The 19,116-nt window shown below is 50.8% G+C and overlaps 1 protein-coding gene across 3 annotated transcripts in view; it reads left to right on the top strand.

Moving 5' to 3' along the window:
- Positions 1-19,116, top strand: part of LOC140392386 (ATP-dependent RNA helicase DDX19A-like) — a 112,044-nt gene that overhangs the window by 76,959 nt on the left and 15,969 nt on the right. For 2 of the 3 annotated variants that reach the window (XM_072477675.1, XM_072477678.1), the window contains exon 8: positions 10,459-10,636. In XM_072477675.1, coding sequence (XP_072333776.1) covers positions 10,459-10,636 — 178 coding nt within the window. The remainder of the gene's footprint in view (positions 1-10,458; positions 10,637-19,116) is intronic. The other variant, XM_072477676.1, reaches the window with a different exon arrangement.

Below are 19,116 nucleotides of genomic sequence, written 5' to 3'. Positions count from 1 at the left end.
ACACTTCATTCACTCTCTCCACTCCCCGCTCCATCTCTCCTTCCTTATCCCTCACTCCCCCTATTTCCCTCGCTGCTCCCCTTTTCCTCAATTGGTGTGCCAGCAATCTGCTCGCCTTCTCCCCATATTCATATTGTACACCCTGCGCCTTCCTCCATTGTGCCTCTGCAGTGCCTGTAGTCAGCAAGTCAAATTCCACATGCAGCCTTTGCCTTTCCCTGTACAATCCCTCCTCCGGTGCTTCCGCATATTGTCTGTCCACCCTCAAAAGTTCTTGCAGCAACCGCTCCCGTTCCTTACTCTCCTGCTTCCCTTTATGTGCCCTTATTGATATCAGCTCCCCCCTAACCACCGCCTTCAACGCCTCCCAGAGCACTCCCACCTGAACCTCCCCATTGTCATTGAGTTCCAAGTACTTTTCAATACATCCCCTCACCCTTAGGCACACCCCCTCATCCGCCATTAGTCCCATGTCCATTCTCCAGGGTGGGCGCCCTCCTGTTTCCTCCCCTATCTCCAAGTCTACCCAGTGTGGGGCATGATCCGAAATGGCTATAGCCGTATATTCCGTTCCCCTCACCTTCGGGATCAATGCCCTACCCAACACACAAAAGTCTATGCGCGAATAGACTTTATGGACATAGGAGAAAAACGAGAACTCCTTACTCCTCGGTCTACTGAATCTCCACGGGTCCACACCCCCCATCTGCTCCATAAAATCCTTAAGCACCTTGGCTGCGGCCGGCCTCGTACCAGTCCTGGACTTCGACCTATCCAGCCCTGGTTCCAACACCGTGTTAAAGTCTCCCCCCATTATCAGCTTTCCCGTCTCTAGGTCCGGGATGCGTCCTAGCATTCGCCTCATAAAGTTGGCATCATCCCAGTTCGGGGCATACACGTTTACCAAAACCACCATCTCTCCCTGTAATTTGCCACTCACCATCACGTATCTGCCCCCGTTATCCGCCACTATAGTCTTTGCCTCGAACATTACCCGCTTCCCCACTAATATAGCCACCCCCCTGTTTTTCGCATCCAGCCCCGAATGGAACACTTGCCCCACCCATCCTTTGCGCAGCCTAACCTGGTCTATCAGTTTCAGGTGCGTTTCCTGTAACATAACCACATCTGCTTTAAGTTTCTTAAGGTGTGCGAGTACTCGTGCCCTCTTTATCGGCCCGTTGAGCCCTCTCACGTTCCACGTGATCAGCCGAGTTGGGGGGCTTCCCACCCCCCCCCCCCTTGCCGGTTAGCCATCATCTTTTTCCAGCTTCTCCCCCAGTTCTCACGCAGCTGTATCTCCCCCAGGCGGTGCCCCCCCGCCCATCCTCTCCCGTACCCACTCCCCCCCTTTCCCCAGCAGCAGCAACCCAGTAATTCCTCCCTCCCACCACCCCCCCCCCCCCCCGCTAGACCCCCCGCTAGTGTAATTACTCCCCCCATGTTGCTCCCATACCGCAGGATTAGAACATAAAACCCCTCTTCGCCCCCCACATTCGCCCCACCGCTTTGTCCAAACGTTCTTTTTCATACTCCACTCATTCCAGTTTTTCTTCTACAATAAAAGTCCACGCTTCATCCGCCGTCTCAAAGTAGTGGTGCCTCCCTTGATATGTGACCCACAGTCTTGCCGGTTGCAGCATTCCAAATTTTATCTTCCTTTTATGAAGTACCCGCCTTGGCCCGATTAAAGCTCGCCCTCCTTCTCGCCACCTCCGCACTCCAGTCTTGATAAACGCGGATCACCGCGTTCTCCCATTTACTGCACCGAGTTTTCTTCGCCCATCTAAGGACCATTTCTCTATCCTTAAAACGGAGGAATCTCACCACTATGGCTCTGGGAGTTTCTCCTGCTCTCGATCCTCGCACCATAACTCGGTACGCTCCCTCCACCTCCAACGGACCCGTCGGGGCCTCCACTCCCATTAACGAGTGCAGCATCGTGCTCACATATGCCCCAACGTCCGCCCCCTCCACACCTTCAGGAAGGCCAAGAATCCTCAGGTTGTTCCTCCTTGCGTTGTTTTCCAGTGCCTCCAACCTCTCCACACATCGTTTCTGATGTGCCTGCTGTATCTCCGACTTCACTACCAGGCCCTGTATATCGTTCTCATTCTCGGCTGCTTTCGCCTTCACGACCCGAAGCTCCTGCTCCTGGGTCTTTTGTTCCTCCTTTAGCCCTTCGATCGCCTGTAGTATCGGGGCCAACAACTCTTTCTTCTTTTCCTTTTTTATCTCCTCCACGCAGCATTTCAAGAACTCTTGTTGTTCAGGGCCCCATATGAAACTGCCCCTTCCGACGCCATCTTGGTTTTTGCTTGCCTTCCTTGCCGTTGTTCCAAAGGATCCGCTGCAATCCGGCCACTTTCCTCTCCTTTTTCCATCCGTGTCCAGGGGGAACACCCTTCTGGTTTACCGCACGGTGTTTTTAGCCGTTAAAATTGCCGTTGGGGCTCCTATCAAGAGCCCAAAAGTCCGTTCCACCGGGAGCTGCCAACGTGCGACTTAGCTGGTCATTGCCGCACCCGGAAGTCTTGGTTTCAATTCTAACTGTGATCTCATTGTGCTTAGAGAGGGCTATGGCGGGAAGAGTAAAGGAACTCAGCAATGGTTGCTCAGCAACTGTGGCCTTGTCAGGTCGAGAGACTTTAATGTTTTGATTTTGCTGATTTTGTTCACTTCTAACCCTGATCTTTATGTTGAACTGTAATCTTTTTGTTTTTGTAAATTTAGTGTACCCAATTATTTTTTTCCAATTAAGGGGCAATTTAGCATGGCCAATCCACCTAGCTTGCACATTTTTGGGTTGTGGGGGCGAAACCCACGCAAACACGGGGAGAATGTGCAAACTCCACACGGACAGTGACCCAGAGCCGGGATTGAACCTGGGACCTCGGCGCCGTGAGGCTGCAGGGCTAACCCACTGTGCCACCATGCTGCCCTTGTTGAACTGTAATCTTGCCCCTAAACCTACTAAGCCCCAACTCGACCCCCTACCGCTAACTCCTAACTCTGACCCTTAATGCAAAACTGTAGCCCTCATCCCCAAAGCTGACCCTAACCCACAACTCTGAGCACCGGCCCTAAACCTAACTCTGACCCTATCCCTATCACTAATCCTAACCCTTAACCCAAAACTGTAACCCTCACACCCAATGTTGACACTAACTCACAACCCTGACCATCGGCACTAAACTCTAACCCGAAACCTAACCCTGACCCTAACCCCTATTACTAACCCTTAACCCTGAACCTTACCCCAGAATTGCAGTCCTCACCCCCAAAGCTGACCCTAACCCACAACTCTGACCATCGGCCTTAAACCTAACTCTGACCCTAACCCTGAACCCAAAACTGTAACCCTCACCCCTAATGCTGACCCAAACCCACAGCCCTAACGATCGGCACTAAACTGTAACCCTAAACCTAACCCTGACCCTAATCCCTAACACTAATCCCTATCCCTGAACCTTAAACAGAAACTGTAGCCCTCACCTCAACCCCAAACCCCCAAAGCTGACCCTAATCCACAACCCCGACCATCAACACTAACCTGTAACCCTAAGTCTAAACCTAACCCTAACCCTTAATGCGAATCCTTAACCCTGACCTATAACCCAAAACTGTAGCCATCACCTGTTGACCGTAACCCACAACCCTGACCATTTACACTAAACTGTAACCCTTAACCTGACTGTAATCCTTAACCTGATCCTAACCCTGAATGCTAACCCTCAACCTGATCCTAACCCTGAATGCTAACCCTCAACCATAACTCTAACCCTCAACCATAACTCTTAACAGTGAACCCTGTCGACTTCCGCTGGCTATGAAGTGAGTGGTGGAATTGCTTGGTGCTTTTTTTACCCGATTTAAGGGTTTTTTGCTGATGTGAGGTGCACCAAGACTTCAAGAATAGTCGTGCTTCATCAGTGGGGCCGGTTTATGGCTTACCAGACGAGGAATGTACCAAGCAGCCTGGTCGAGAGGTTATTCAAGATGCGACAGAGGAAAAGATGGCAGAGGGTTCTGGGGTGGCCGTGCCTGCGCAGTGGTCTACTGAGCAACTGGTGGACTTTCTGAATGCTAAGTTCCAGCAACAGAGGCAGGAAGCCTTAGAGGACCTGGCAACGTGGTGGTGGAGCCGCTTAGGGTGGCTATCGAGGAAATGGAGCAGAGACTGGAGGCGCATGGTTTGGTGCTCCAGAAGGTGGAGGAGGCGGTGGACGAGCATGAGAACTGGCTGGCCTCATTGGAGGCAGAGATTGTGATTGTGGCAGAGAGCCAGAAGAGGTGGCGGGAGAAGGTGGAGGACCTGGAGAATCGCTCCAGGATGCAAAATCTCCAGATCATGGGCTGCCTGAAGGGATTGAGGGAACCAAAGTATGGTTCCTTGAACAACCACCTCGGGCCACCCCCGAGGTGGATCTAGCGCACAGGGCATTGAGGAGGAGGCCGAAGGCGATGATGGTTCTGCTGCATTGTTTTCTCGACAAAGAGAAGATATTGAGGTGGGCGAAGGAAATGAGAAAGTACACCTGGGAAGGGAACATGCTGAGGATCCACCAGTACTTGGGTGCTGAGTTGGCCAAGCGGCGGGCTAGTTTCAAGGCTGCCCTCTACAAGGAAGGAGCGAGGTTTGGAGTGTTGTGTTGTGCTCGTCTGTGGTTCACAGGTTCTCAGAATTGAGAGTTTTATTTTGACACTCTGGAGGTGGCAAGTCAATTTGAGAGACCACGGACTGGGAGGTGTGTTAGGACTCTGAATTTTGGAAATGTTAATGTGGGGAATTTGGGTCTGCTTACTGGGCAGCTTAGTGTATTTAATGTGACAGGGAGCGGAGTGGGTCAGTGTATTTTACTGTTTTTTGGAATTGCGGGTGAAGGGTGGCTAGGGGGAAGGGAGGGTAGGTGGCGGTCTCGAGTGGGTCCCACCATGCTAGCTGGGTGGCTATAAATGGGGGTGAAGTGGTTGTCGTTCTGTGGAGGGAGTGGGGGAGGGTTTTCTTTTTCTTTGTTCATGAGAGGGACGGGGTTGGAGAGGGATGCTGACGTGGGTGGAGTTGGTTTGCAGTTGATCAAGGGGAGATGGTGGCAGATATCTTGGGGAGGGCCCGAGGGTGAGCGAGGCGTGGACCTAGGGTATCTAGTTAAAGAGGAGCTATGGCTGATAGTGAGGGGGTGGTGGTGAGGAGCCCTTGACCTGGTTGGTTATGTGGAACTTTCGGGGTCTGAATGGCCCGGTTAAAAGGTCTCACGTTTTTGTGTATTTAAGGGGTTTGAAGGCAGATGTTTCTTCAGGAGATGCACCTGAAGTTGTGGGATCAGACGAGGCTGAGGAAGGGCTAGGTGGAACAGACATGGAGTTGGATATGAAGCTGTGTTGATCAATAAGAGGATGGTTTTTGAGGTCGGAAATATTGTAAATTAAACTGAGAAATAATCATAGAATCCCTACAGTGCAGAAGGAGGCCATTTGGCCCATCGGGTCAGCACTGGGATAGGTTTTGATGGTGAGTGGGAAATTGAAGGGGACTCTGGTGGTGTTAGTGAATGTATATGCCCCAAATTGGGAGGATGTGGATTTTCTGTTGGGGTTTTAGCAAAGATTCTGAAGCTGGGCACCCAGATTATTGGGGAGGCAGGATTTTAATACTGTGCTGGATCCTAGATTGGACTAGTCCCTGAAGGCTTCGGCCATGGCAAAGAATCTGCTGGGGTTTATAGAATGTACAGGGGGTGGGGAATCGGACCCGTGACGGGTTGAGAGGCCGGAGGGTGGAGGAGCTTTTCTCGAATGCGCACCGGGTTGATTAATTTCTTAGTCTTGGATAAGGTGCTGTTGGTTGGATCAGAATATTCGCGATTGTGGTCTCTGAACACACACCGCATTGGATGGACTTGCGGGTGGCAAAGGGTGAGGCTCAACGCAGTGGAGGTTGGATGTGGGGGGTAGGGGGATTCCAAACGGGTGCCGGAATTATGTAGAGCAGGAAAGGTCGAGGAGGTTTCCTCCAGGTTGTGGGAGGCGCTGAAGGCGGTGGTAAGGGGAGAATTTATATCCATTCAGGCGCACATGTAAGAGGGTTGAGCAGGTTGAGGACATTCTGAGGATGGATCAGAGATATTCAGTGGCGCCCGAGGAGGCATAACTAAAGGAGAGGCAGAGGCTCCAGGTGGAGTTTGGGCTGGTGGCCACGGGAAAAGCGGTGGGACAATTGCGTAGAGCCAGAGGGGCGGTATATGAGTGGGCAGCACGGTAGCACAAGTGGATAGCACTGTGGCTTCACAGCGCCAGGGTCCCAGGTTCGATTCCCCGCTGGGGCACTGTCTGTGTGACCCCATGTCTGCGTGGGTTTCCTCCGGGTGCTCTGGTTTCCTCCTACAGTCCAAAGATGTGCAGGTTAGGTGGATTGGCCGTGATAAATTGCCCCTAGTGACCAAAAAGGTTAGGAGGGGTTATTGGGTTACGGGGATAAGCTGCAAGTAAGGGCTTAAGTAGGTCGGTGCAGGTTCGATGGGCCTAATGGCCTCCTTCTGCACTGTATGTTCTGTGGGGAGAAAGCAAGCAGGATGCTGGCGCACCAGTTGAGGAAGCAGGCGATGGCGAGGGAAATTGGAAGGGTGAGAGACAATAGGGGCACGGTGGTATTGGAGCCGGAGGGGGTGAACGGGGTCTTTGCGTTTTTACCACAGATTGTATAGTTCAGAGCCTCTGGTGGGGGGTGAAGGGATGGGGCGGTTTTTGGATGGGTTGGAGTTCCCGAGGGTTGAGGAAGCGAAGGTGGATGGGCTGAGGGAGGTGATGGATTGAGTGGGGTCGATGTCGTCGGGGAAGGCCCCGGGTCCAGATGCGTTCCCAGTCGGGTTCTGTAAGAAGTTCTGGTAGGAACTGGAGCCCCCTGCTAGTGAAAATGTGTAATGAGTTGACGGTGAGGGGGGAAGCGCCCCCCGCCCCCCCCCCCCAATGCTGTCTCAGGTTTCAGTACCGCTCATTCCAAAGAAGGACAAGGACCTGGAGCAGTGTGGATTGTACCTCCTGATGTCTCTGTTGAATGTAGATGTGATGTTGTTGGCGAAGGTGCTGGCGATGCGGATAGAGGATTGTGTGCCGGGGTGATAGGTGAGGACCAGACCGGATTTGTGAAGGGGCGGCAGTTGTCGGCGAATGTACGGAGGCTGCTTAATGTTCTAATGATGCCCTCGGAGGGTCGAGGAGTGGAAATGGTTGTGATGATGGACATGGAAAAAGTGTTCGACCGAGTCGACTGGGCGTATTTGTCTGAGGTGTTGGGGCGGTTCAGATTTGGCCACGGATTTGTGGATTGGGTTTGGTTGGTGAATAAGGTGCCTAAGGTGAATGTTTGGACTCACCAGATCAGCTCAGATTATTTTGGGTTACACTGGGGGACAAGGCAGGGGTGCCTCCTCTCTTCACTGCTCTTTGCGTTTGCGATTGAACCGCTGGCTATGGCACTTAGGGTTCGAGGGAGTGGAGGGGCATTGAGTGGAGTGGGAGGGGGGGGGGGGGAGCTGGTTGAGCACCGAGTTTCTTTGTACATTTCAGACCTGTTTTGGAGCTTTAATAGGATCATGGGGATTTTGGGGGAGTTTGGCCAGTTTTCGGCCGACAAGCTTAATATGGGGAAAAGTGAGGTATCCCCAATTCATTCACAGAGACAGGAGAGGAGGTTGGGGAAATTGCCGCTTCGGTTGGTGGGGGCGAGCTTTCACTACTTTGGGATACAGGTGGCACGGAGTTGGGCCCAGCTGCATATGTTGAACTTGGCATGGCTGGTGGAGGGAATGAAGGTGGACTTTAAGAGGTGGGATGTGTTGTTGGCAGGTCGGGTCCAGACAATAAAGATGATGGCGAGGAAGGCTCCATGGATTAGGAAGGTGTTTTTGGAGAGGGATTAATGTGGGGGAGGAGGGGGATCGATGTTGGAGAGGCGGTGGGGTGGTAAGCATTGTCGAGTTTGTCGAACTACTAGGCAGCTAATATTGCATGGCTAGGAAATAGGCGGTGGAGGAGCGGTCGGTTTGGGGGCGTTGGAGGTGGTCTCATTTAAGGGGAACAACCTGAAGGCACTGTTGTTGGCGCCCCTTCCTTTCTCAACCGGTCAGGTATTCCACGAGCCTGGTGGTGGAACCAGTGTCGGCAGCCCTTTTGGATTGGAAGGCATGTCAACGTGGGTGCCGATTTGCAATAATCATATGTTTGCTCCGGTGGGGTTGGATGAGAGGTTCCTGGGGTGGCGGCAGGTAGGGATAGAATATTTTAGGGATTTGTTTGTGGGAGGGAAGTTTGCAGGCCTGGAGGAGTTGGACGGGACATATGAGTTACTGAAGGGGAATAGGTTCAGAAATCTGCAGGTTAGGGACTTCATGAGGAAGGAAGTGCCATCATTCCCGATGTTGCCGGCCCCGGTGCTGCAGGATAAGCTTCTGTCTGAGGGTGAAATAGGGGAGGCCGGGATTTTGGATATATGTGGGGAGCTGTTGAAGAGGGACAGTGCTTGCGTGGAGGGGGTTGGGTGTAAGTGGGAGGAGAGGTTGGAGGCCAAAGTATGGAGTGAAGCTTTGCAGAGGGCATATGCGTCCTCGTTGTGTGCAAGACTAGGCCTTATCCAACTTAAGGTGGTGTTCAGGACCTACCTCTTGGTTATGACAGTGTCCAGGATGAGTGGGCTCTTTCAGGGATGGAGAATAGGTGTGGGCAGTGTGCAGGGGGCTGGCGAACCATATGCATATATTTTGGGCGTGTCCGAGGTTTAGGGAGTTTTGGACGGGATTTTCAGACGTAATGTCAAAATCTTTGGGGGTAGAGGTAGCTGCGAGTCTGGAGGTGGAGATATTTGGAGTGTTGGAGGATCCGGGAGTGCAGGTGGGAAGAGAGGCCAGCATGTTGGCCTTTGTAGGAGGGTTTTCAGAGACTGAGTATTGAGCTGGCTTTTACATGAGGAATTTTCCCCACCTAATTGTAGTTCAGCTAACAGGAAGACTCAGGAGACAACAACTCTGGTTAAGATGGCTTTACCATCTAAGCTTTGTTCAACGTATGAGTGAGAGTGATTAGGATAAATGCAAAACCACTCCGCTTTACATTGTTTTAGGTTCAACAATTTACAAAGATCAGTAGCCCACCCCCAGTTGGACTTGATCCAATCCTTGTAGCTATAGATGTTACCTTGACCAATGAATTTCACTTTAGGCAGTATGGTGACTGTGTGATTGTCATTTAGCCTGTTACCTGGCCATCTGTTGTTATTCAAGACCCTCACATCCACTCACAACTCCCAATTCCCTTATCTTTGTGTGGTCCCTGCTCGTACCATGGTCTGTTTGAGCGCAGGATGCTGGAGCTGCTGATAAGAACTGCTTCTTGAGCTGGCTGTGTTATTGTTGACCACATTATTTCTGTCTGATTCTGCCTGTCTTCGGAATGTGGTCAAGTTAGCTAGCTTAAATCCCATCAGACATTGCGGCCACTATTATTAACAAGAGTTTAAATGCTTGTTACTGCTATGTTCTAAGAATACCTGTTTAACGGTTAATAATGATAGTGGATATACTATTTATGATTAGTTTCAATCCTCAATAAACTAACTGTTCGAGTGTTGTTCGAGTGTTGTTCGAGTGTTGTTCGAGTGTTGTTCGAGTGTTGTTCGAGTGTTATCCTAGATATCTGGTTTTAAGGGGCTCATGTCAGGACCCCCACCGTTAGCCTTTGCCTCGCTGATAGCCCGGAGACAGATTTTGTTGTGCTGGCGATACTCTGAGCCACCGAAGGCGGGGTATGAGTGAGCGATTTGGCAGAGTTCCTGCAGTTGGAAAAGATCAAGTTCGTCATTCTTGGTTCGGAGGAGGGGTTCACCTTAGGGTGCAAGCTGATCATTGACTTCTTTAAGGAATTTTGAGCCGTTGCGGTGGGGGGGGGGATTTTTTGTCCGGGTGGGGTAAAAAAACTGGGACAGGAGAGTGGGTGGCAGTGGGGTGTGTTTTTTGGGTGGGGGTGCAAAACTGGGAAAGGAGAGTGGGTGCTGGGGTGGCAGCGGGGTGTGTTTGTTGGGGGGCGGGGGTGGGGGGTGCCGTGAATGGAGAGGTTTGTTTCCTATTGCCATGATTGGCTTTTGTACTTCTTGATTATGTATATATTGAAAATGCCTTCATTAAACTGACCCGAAAAAAATCAGTAAACACTGACCCGAACTGTAACCTAAAGACTCAACCCTGACCCCCAAATCACAACCCTGACCATTGTTGACACTAAAAACTGTGATCCTAAACCTGAAACCGTAACCCGAAACCCATTTACTCAGTTTCACTCCTGCCCCTTCACAGGCTATTTGAATGCTTGCGTGCCAGTGTTGCGCAGAGGCGTCGGGTGGCGACGATTTAATTGGCCGCTCCATCTCTTGAATTGTTTTTTGTTTCTCTGTTCCTTCTTGCCGCTAAGTTAGGCGTGGCTCCCAGGTAGAGGAACAAATAGTCATCGGCACGCCAGGGACCGTACTGGATTGGTGCTTCAAGCTGGGGCAGGTGGATGTGAAGAAAATCCGGGTGTTCGTGCTGGACGAGGCAGATGTCATGATCGCCACCCAGGGCTACCTCGACCAGAGCTACCGCATTCACAGGTGAAAAAATGCAGCCCCTGCACTCTCGCCACCTCCCAGCAGCTTCTGGCATAATGAACCCCACAAACCCTCCCTATCTCTGTAACCTCCGACAGCCCTTCCTATCTCTAACCTCCTTCAGCCCCCGTACTCTCCCGATCACTCTAACCTCCTACAGCCACTGCCCATCTCCCTATTTCTGTAACCTCCAGCGTCAACACCCCTCCCTATGTTTGTAACTTCCTCCAGTACTGACACCCCTCCCTGTCTCTGTAACCTCATGCAGCCCTCCCTATCTCTGTAACCTCCTTCAGCCCCTACAGCCCTCCCTATCTCTGTAACCTCCTCCAGCCCCTACATCCCTCCCTATCTCTGTAACCTCCTCCAGCCCCTACATCCCTCCCCATCTCTGTAACCTCCTCCAGTCCCTATACCCCTCCCTATCTCTTTTAAATTAGAGGCCCCAATTTTATTGTTTTTCCAATTAAGGGGCAATTGAGCATGGCCAACCCACCTACCCTGAACATCTTTGCGTTGTGACACATGCAGACACGGGGAGATTGTGCAAACTTCACATGGGCAGTGACCCGGGGCCAAGATCGAACCTGGGTCCTCGGCGCCGCGAGGCAGCAGTGCTAATCACTGCGTCACTGTGCTGCCCCTACCCTCCCTATCTGTAACCTTCTCCAGTGCCTACAACCTTCCCTATCTCTAACCTCCTCTATCTCCTACAGTTCTCCTTATCTCTGTAACCTCCTCCAGCCCCCTATAACCCTCACCCTCTGTCTCTTCCTCTCCCCTGTCTCTTTCTCTCATCTTTTGCTCTTTTTCTTTTTTCTGTCTCTTTCACTCTCTCAGTCCCTCTCTTTCTCACTGCCCCGTCCGCTTTGATGGAGGTTTTCGTCTCCTGGCTCACTGTTGAATTCTGTTTCATTCGGCTTCTGTGAAGTGCTTGGGCTTCATAGAATTTACAGTCTGGAAGGAGGCCATTCGGCCCATCGGGTCTGCACCGGCCCTTGAAAAGAGCACCCTACTTTTTAAAATATTTTTTTAAAAATATTTTTAGTAGGGTATTTGCAATTTAAATTTTTTTTTTTTTAAATGTTTATTAAGAATTTTTAAACAAAATTTTCAACCTTACAAACAACCCCCCCGTAACAGAAAGAAAGAAAGCTTGCATAGCAAGACATGAACATGGCAAATCAATATGATACAGAACTTTGTACATTGGATTCCTCCCGTACATGTCAGTTTTCCGGATCATTCATGTGTTTTCTTGCTCAAATGCCCCCCAGATAAACCCCCCTTCCCCCTCCTCCCCCCCCTTCCCCGTGAAAGATATCCCGTTGCTGCTGCTGTCTGACCTTCATCTATCGCTCCGCGAGGTAGTCTAGGAACAGTTGCACCGCCTGTAGAACCCCTGCGCAGACCCTCTCCAACTTGATAAACCCAGCCATATCATTTATCCAGGCCTCCACGCTAGGGGGCTTTGCCTCTTTCCACATTAACAAGATCCTTCGTCGGGCTACTAGGGACGCAAAGGCCAGAATGCCAGCCTATTGCGCCTCCTGCACTCCCGGCTCGTCCACTACTCCAAATAGTGCTAGCCCCCAGCTTGGCTTGACCCGGACTTTCACCACCTTAGATACTGTTCCCGCAACTCCCCTCCAGAACCCCTCCAGTGCCGGCATGACCAAAACATATGGACATGGTTCGCCGGACTTCCTGAGCACCTCCCACATCTGTCCTCCACCCCAAAGAACCTACTCAGCCTCGCCCCTGTCATGCTCTCTGTGAACTACCTTAAATTGTATCAGGCTAAGCCTGGCACACGAGGAAGAGGAATTAACACTACTTAGGGCATCAGCCCACAGCCCTTCCTCAATCTCCTCCCCCAGCTCCTCTTCCCATTTACCTTTCAGCTCCTCTACCAAAGCCTCCCCCTCTTCTTTCATCTCCTGGTATATCGCTGACACCTTGCCCTCCCTGACCCATACGCCCGAAATCACCCTGTCTTGAATCCCCTGTGCCGGGAGCAGTGGGAATTCCCTCACCTGCCGCCTCACAAACGCCCTCACTTGCATGTACCTAAAGGCATTTCCCGGGGGTAGGTATTTGCAATTTTTATAATCACAGATCACAGAATTTACAGTGCAGAAGGAGGCCATTCGGCCCATCGAGTCTGCGCCAGCGCTTGGAAAGAGCACCCTATCTAAACCCACATCTCCACCCTATCCCTGTAACACCACCTTACCTTATTTGGACACTAAGGGCAATTTAGCATAGCCAATCCACCTTCACCTGCACATCTTTGGACTTTGTGGGAGGAAACCGGAGCACCCGGAGGAAACCCACGCAGACACGGGGAAAATGAGCAGACTCCGCACAGACAGTGGCCCAAGCCGGGAATCGAACCTGGGACCCTGGAGCTGTGAAGCCATTGTGCTAACACTATGACACCGTGCTGCCCAATACAATAATAATAACAGTGACATAAACATGGCACAATAAACATTTCCACCACCATCACAATCGTCACCCCACCCAACAATAAAACAACAGTGTGCCCACCCACCCCCAATTTTTGAATTCCGTTTCTGCTGACATTTTAATTTTCACCGAGAAAGTCGTCGAACAGCTACTACCTCCGGGTAAACCCTAGCATTCATCCTCTTAAGGCAAACTTTATTTTCTCGAGACTGAGAAACCCAGCCATGTCACCAACGCACACTCTAACCTTCGGGCATGCCTAAAACATGTGGACATGGTTTGCTGAGCTTCCCGAGCACCTCGCACACCTGTCCTCTACCCCAAAAGACCTGTTAATCCGGGCCACTGTCATGTGTGGACTACCTTGAATTGTATCAGGCTAAGGCTGGCACATGATGAGGATGTGTTAACCCAGCTTGGGGCATCCGCCCACAGGCCCGCCTCTAACTCTCCTCTCTCCTCCCAGCTCGTCTTCCCACTTGCCCTTTAGCTCCTCCACCGGAGTTTCCTCCGATTCCGTAAGTTCTTGGTAGATGTCTGATACCTTCCCCTCTTCCACCCATACTACTCTGTCCTGAATTCCCCGTGGCGGCAGCAGCGGGAAGGCCGGAACCTGCTTTCTCAAAAAGTCTCGGACCTGCAGATACCTAAACCTATTCCCTGCTGGCAATTCAAATTTATCCTCCCAAAGCTTTCAAGCTGGGGAAGCTCCCCTCTATAAATAGATCCCCCATCCTCCTAATTCCTGCCCTCTGCCATCTCCGGAACCCACCATCCAGCCTACCTGGTACAAACCGATGATTATTATAAATCGAGGTCCAAATCGATGCTCCCTTCACTCTCTTATATCTCCTCCATTGCCCCCAGATTCTCAGAGCCGTCACCACTATCTCACTTGTGGAGTATCGAGCCGGCGAGAACGAGAGGGGTGCTGTTATCAGTGCTCCCAAACTTGTGTCTTTACATGACACCGCCTCCATCCGCTCCCACACCGACTCCTCCCCCACTACCCACTTCCTAATCATGGCTATATTTGCCGCCCAGTAGTAATTACAAAAGTTCGACAGCGCCAACCCACCTACCACCCGACTGCACTCCAGTAACACTTTCTTCACTCGCGGGGTTTTATCCGCCCACACACAGCCCAAAATAACCTTATTCACCCGTTTACAAAAGGCCCTCGGGATGAAGATGGGGAGGCACTGAAAGACAAACAAAAATCTGGGGAGGACCTTCATTTTCATGGTCTGTACCCTCCCCACCAGTGATAGCGGGAGCATGTCCCATCTCTTAAAGTCCTCTTTCATTTGTTTGACGAGCCGGGATAGGTTTAACTTGTGCAGTGCCTCCCATTCCCGAGCCACCTGGATTCCCAACTATCGAAAGCTTTTTCCTACCATTCTAAACGGTAGCTCTCCCAGTCTCTTCTCCTGTCCTCTTGCCTGGATCACAAACATCTCGCTTTTCCCCATGTTCAATTTATACCCCGAAAAATTAACAAATTCCCTAAGATCCGCATAACTTCCCCCATCCCCTCCAATGGGTCTGAGATGTACAAGAGCAAGTCATCTGCGTAAAGCGAAACCCGGTGCTCCACCCCCTCCCCGACCAGCCCTTTCCAGTTCATAGAGGCTCTTAACGCCATGGCCAGTGGCTCTATGGCCAGAGCAAACAGTAGCGGGGAGAGGGGACACCCTTGTCTCGTCCCTCGGTGTAGTTTAAAATAATCCGACCTCAACCGGTTTGTGTACACACTCGCTACTGGTGCCTGTTAGAGCAACCGCACCCAGTCAATGAAGCCCTCACCAAACCCAAACCTTCCCAGCACCTCCCACAGGTAATCCCACTCAACCCGATCAAAAGCCTTCTCCGCATCCATCGCTACCACCACCTCCGGGGGGACGACTTACCAGGGATAAGCCATGGGGTACGGGCCTCTGGCACGGAGTCTGTCCCTGTTGCTCAGAAGGGAAGGGGGGAAAGGAGCAGAGCATTAGTAATTGGGGACTCGATAGTCAGGGGCACAGAGAGGAGATTTTGTGGGAGCGTGAGAGACTCGCGTTTGGTATGTTGCCTCCCAGGTGCAAGGGTACGTGATGTCTCGGATCGTGTTTTCCGGGTCCTTAGGGGGAGGGGGAGCAGCCCCAAGTCGTGGTCCACATTGGCACTAACGACATAGGTAGGAAAGGGGACAAGGATGTCAGGCAGGCTTTCAGGGAGCTAGGATGGAAGCTCAGAACTAGAACAATCAGAGTTGTTATCTCTGGGTTGTTGCTGGGTATCACCGTGCCACGTGATAGTGAGATGAGGAATAGGGAGAGAGAGCATTTAAACACGTGGCTACAGGGATGGTGCAGGCGGGAGGGATTCAGATTTCTGGATAACCGGGGCTCTTTCTGGGGAAGGTGGGACCTCTACAGACAGGATGGTCTACATCTGAACCTGAGGGGCACAAATATCCTGGGGGGGAGATTTGTTAGTGCTCTTTGGGGGGGTTTAAACTAATGCAGCAGGGGCATGGGAACCTGGATTGTAGTTTTAGGATAAGGGAGAATGAGAGTATAGAGGTCAGGAGCACAGATTTGACGTCGCAGGAGGGGGCCAGTGTTCAGGTAGGTGGTTTGAAGTGTGTCTACTTCAATGCCAGGAGTATACGAAATAAGGTAGGGGAACTGGCAGCATGGGTTGGTACCTGGGACTTCGATGTTGTGGCCATTTCGGAGACATGGATAGAGCAGGGACAGGAATGGATGTTGCAGGTTCCGGGGTTTAGGTGTTTTAGTAAGCTCAGAGAAGGAGGCAAAAGAGGGGGAGGTGTGGCGCTGCTAGCCAAGAGCAGTATTACGGTGGCGGAGAGGATGCTATATGGGGACTCATCTTCCGAGGTAGTATGGGCTGAGGTTAGAAACATGAAAGGAAAGGTCACCCTGTTGGGAGTCTTCTATAGGCCTCCAAATAGTTCTAGGGATGTAGAGGAAAGGATGGCGAGGATGATCCTGGATAAGAGCGAAAGTAACAGGGTAGTTATTATGGGAGACTTTAACGTTCCAAATATTGACTGGAAAAGATATAGTTCGAGTACATTAGATGGGTCGTTTTTTGTACAGTGTGTGCAGGAGGGTTTCCTGACACAATATGTTGACAGGCCAACAAGAGGCGAGGCCACGTTGGATTTGGGTAATGAACCAGGCCAGGTGTTGGATTTGGAGGTAGGAGAGCACTTTGGGGACAGTGACCACAATTCGGTGACGTTTACGTTAATGATGGAAAGGGATAAGTATACACCGCAGGGCAAGAGTTATAGCTGGGGGAAGGGCAATTATGATGCCATTAGACGTGACTTGGGGAGGATAAGGTGGAGAAGTAGGCTGCAAGTGTTGGGCACACTGGATAAGTGGAGCTTGTTCAAGGATCAGCTATTGCGTGTTCTTGATAAGTATGTACCGGTCAGGCAGGGAGGAAGGCGTCGAGCGAGGGAACCGTGGTTTACCAAATAAGTGGAATCTCTTGTTAAGAGGAAGAAGGAGGCCTATGTGAAGATGAGGTGTGAAGTTTCAGTTGGGGCGATGGATAGTTACAAGGTAGCGAGGAAGGATCTAAAGAGAGAGCTAAGACGAGCAAGGAGGGGACAGGAGAAGTATTTGGCAAGTAGGATCAAGGAAAACCCAAAAGCTTTCTATAGGTATGTCAGGAAGAAGCGAATGACTAGGGAAAGAGCAGGACCAGTCAAGGACAGGGATGGGAAGTTGTGTGTGGAGTCTGAAGAGATAGGCGAGATACTAAATGAATATTTTTCATCAGTATTCACTCAGGAAAAAGATAATGTTGTGGAGGAGAATGCTGAGCCCCAGGCTAATAGAATAGATGGCATTGAGGTACGTAGGGAAGAGGTGTTGGCAATTCTGGACAGGCTGAAAATAGATAAGTCCCCGGGTCCTGATGGGATTTAGCCTAGGATTCTCTGGGAGGCCAGGGAAGAGATTGCTGGACCTTTGGCTTTGATTTTTATGTCATCATTGGCTACAGGAATAGTGCCAGAGGACTGGAGGATAGCAATGTGGTCCCTTTGTTCAAAAAGGGGAGCAGAGACAATCCCGGCAACTATAGACCGGTGAGCCTCACGTCTGTAGTGGGTAAAGTCTTGGAGGGGATTATAAGAGACAAGATTTATAATCATCTAGATAGGAATAATATGATCAGGGATAGTCAGCATGGCTTTGTGAAGGGTAGGTCATGCCTCACAAACCTTATCGAGTTCTTTGAGAAGGTGACTGAACAGATAGACGAGGGTAGAGCAGTTGATGTGGTGTATATGGATTTCAGCAAAGCGTTTGATAAGGTTCCCCACGGTAGGCTATTGCAGAAAATACGGAGGCTGGGGATTGAGGGTGATTGAGAGATGTGGATCAGAAATTGGCTAGCTGAAAGAAGACAGAGGGTGGTGGTTGATGGGAAATGTTCAGAATGGAGTTCAGTTACAAGTGGAGTACCACAAGGATCTGTTCTGGGGCCGTTGCTGTTTGTCATTTTTATCAATGACCTAGAGGAAGGTGCAGAAGGGTGGGTGAGTAAATTTGCAGACGATACTAAAGTCGGTGGTGTTGTCGATAGTGTGGAAGGATGTAGCAGGTTACAGAGGGATATAGATAAGCTGCAGAGCTGGGCTGAGAGGTGGCAAATGGAGTTTAATGTAGAGAAGTGTGAGGTGATTCACTTTGGAAGGAATAACAGGAATGCAGAATATTTGGCTAATGGTAAAGTTCTTGGAAGTGTGGATGAGCAGAGGGATCTAGGTGTCCATGTACATAGATCCCTGAAAGTTGCCACCCAGGTTGATAGGGTTGTGAAGAAGGCCTATGGAGTGTTGGCCTTTATTGGTAGAGGGATTGAGTTCCGGAGTCAGGAAGTCATGTTGCAGCTGTACAGAACTCTGGTACGGCCGCATTTGGAGTATTGCGTACAGTTCTGGTCACCGCATTATAGGAAGGACGTGGAGGCTTTGGAGTGGGTGCAGAGGAGATTTACCAGGATGTTGCCTGGTATGGAGGGAAAATCTTATGAGGAAAGACTGATGGACTTGAGGTTGTTTTCGTTGGAGAGAAGAAGGTTAAGAGGAGACTTAATAGAGGCATACAAAATGATCAGGGGGTTAGATAGGGTGGACAGTGAGAGCCTTCTCCCGCGGATAGAAATGGCTGGCACGAGGGGACATAGCTTTAAACTGAGGGGTAATAGATATAGGACAGAGGTCAGAGGTAGGTTCTTTACGCAAAGAGTAGTGAGGCCGTGGAATGCCCTACCTGCTACAGTAGTGAACTCGCCAACATTGAGGGCATTTAAAAGTTTATTGGATAAACATATGGATGATAATGGCATAGTCTATGTTAGATGGCTTTTGTTTCGGTGCAACACCGTGGGCCGAAGGGCCTGTACTGCGCTGTATCGTTCTATGTTCTATGTAACTCCCCTCCTTCTGAGGGTATCATAATAACATTATGAGCCTTCGAACATTGGCCATGAGTTGCCTGCCCTTTACAAATCCCGTCTGGTCTTCCCCTATCACCCCCGGGGGACACTACTCTGTCCTTGTGGCCAATATCTTAGCCAGCAGTTTGGCATCCACATTCAGTAGAGAAATTGACCTGTATCGCATTGCACTGGATCCTTCTCCCGTTTCAGGATCAATGAAATCGAGGCCTGAGACATTGTTGGGGGGAGGACTCCATTCTCTCTTGCTTCATTAAATGCCCTCACCAGCAGTGGGCTCAATATCTCAGAAAACTTCTTTTAGAATTCCACCGGGTGGCCGGGGCCTTGCCAGATTACATACCTTCCAACCCCTCCGTTATTTCTTCAATTTCAATTGGGGCTCCCAGCCCTTTCACCAGATCCTCATCCACCCTTGGGAACCTCAACTGACCCAAGAACTGCCTCATCCCCTCCACCCCAGCCGGGGGTTCCTACTCATATAATTTGCTGTAAAAGTCCTTAAACACCTCATTCACCCCCAC

The sequence above is a fragment of the Scyliorhinus torazame genome, chromosome 16 (genome assembly GCF_047496885.1).
Source record: "Scyliorhinus torazame isolate Kashiwa2021f chromosome 16, sScyTor2.1, whole genome shotgun sequence".
Taxonomy (NCBI): Eukaryota; Metazoa; Chordata; class Chondrichthyes; order Carcharhiniformes; family Scyliorhinidae; genus Scyliorhinus; species Scyliorhinus torazame.
The sequence above is the reverse complement of the archived record's forward strand: the minus strand, read 5'-3'. Positions and strand labels throughout refer to the sequence as shown.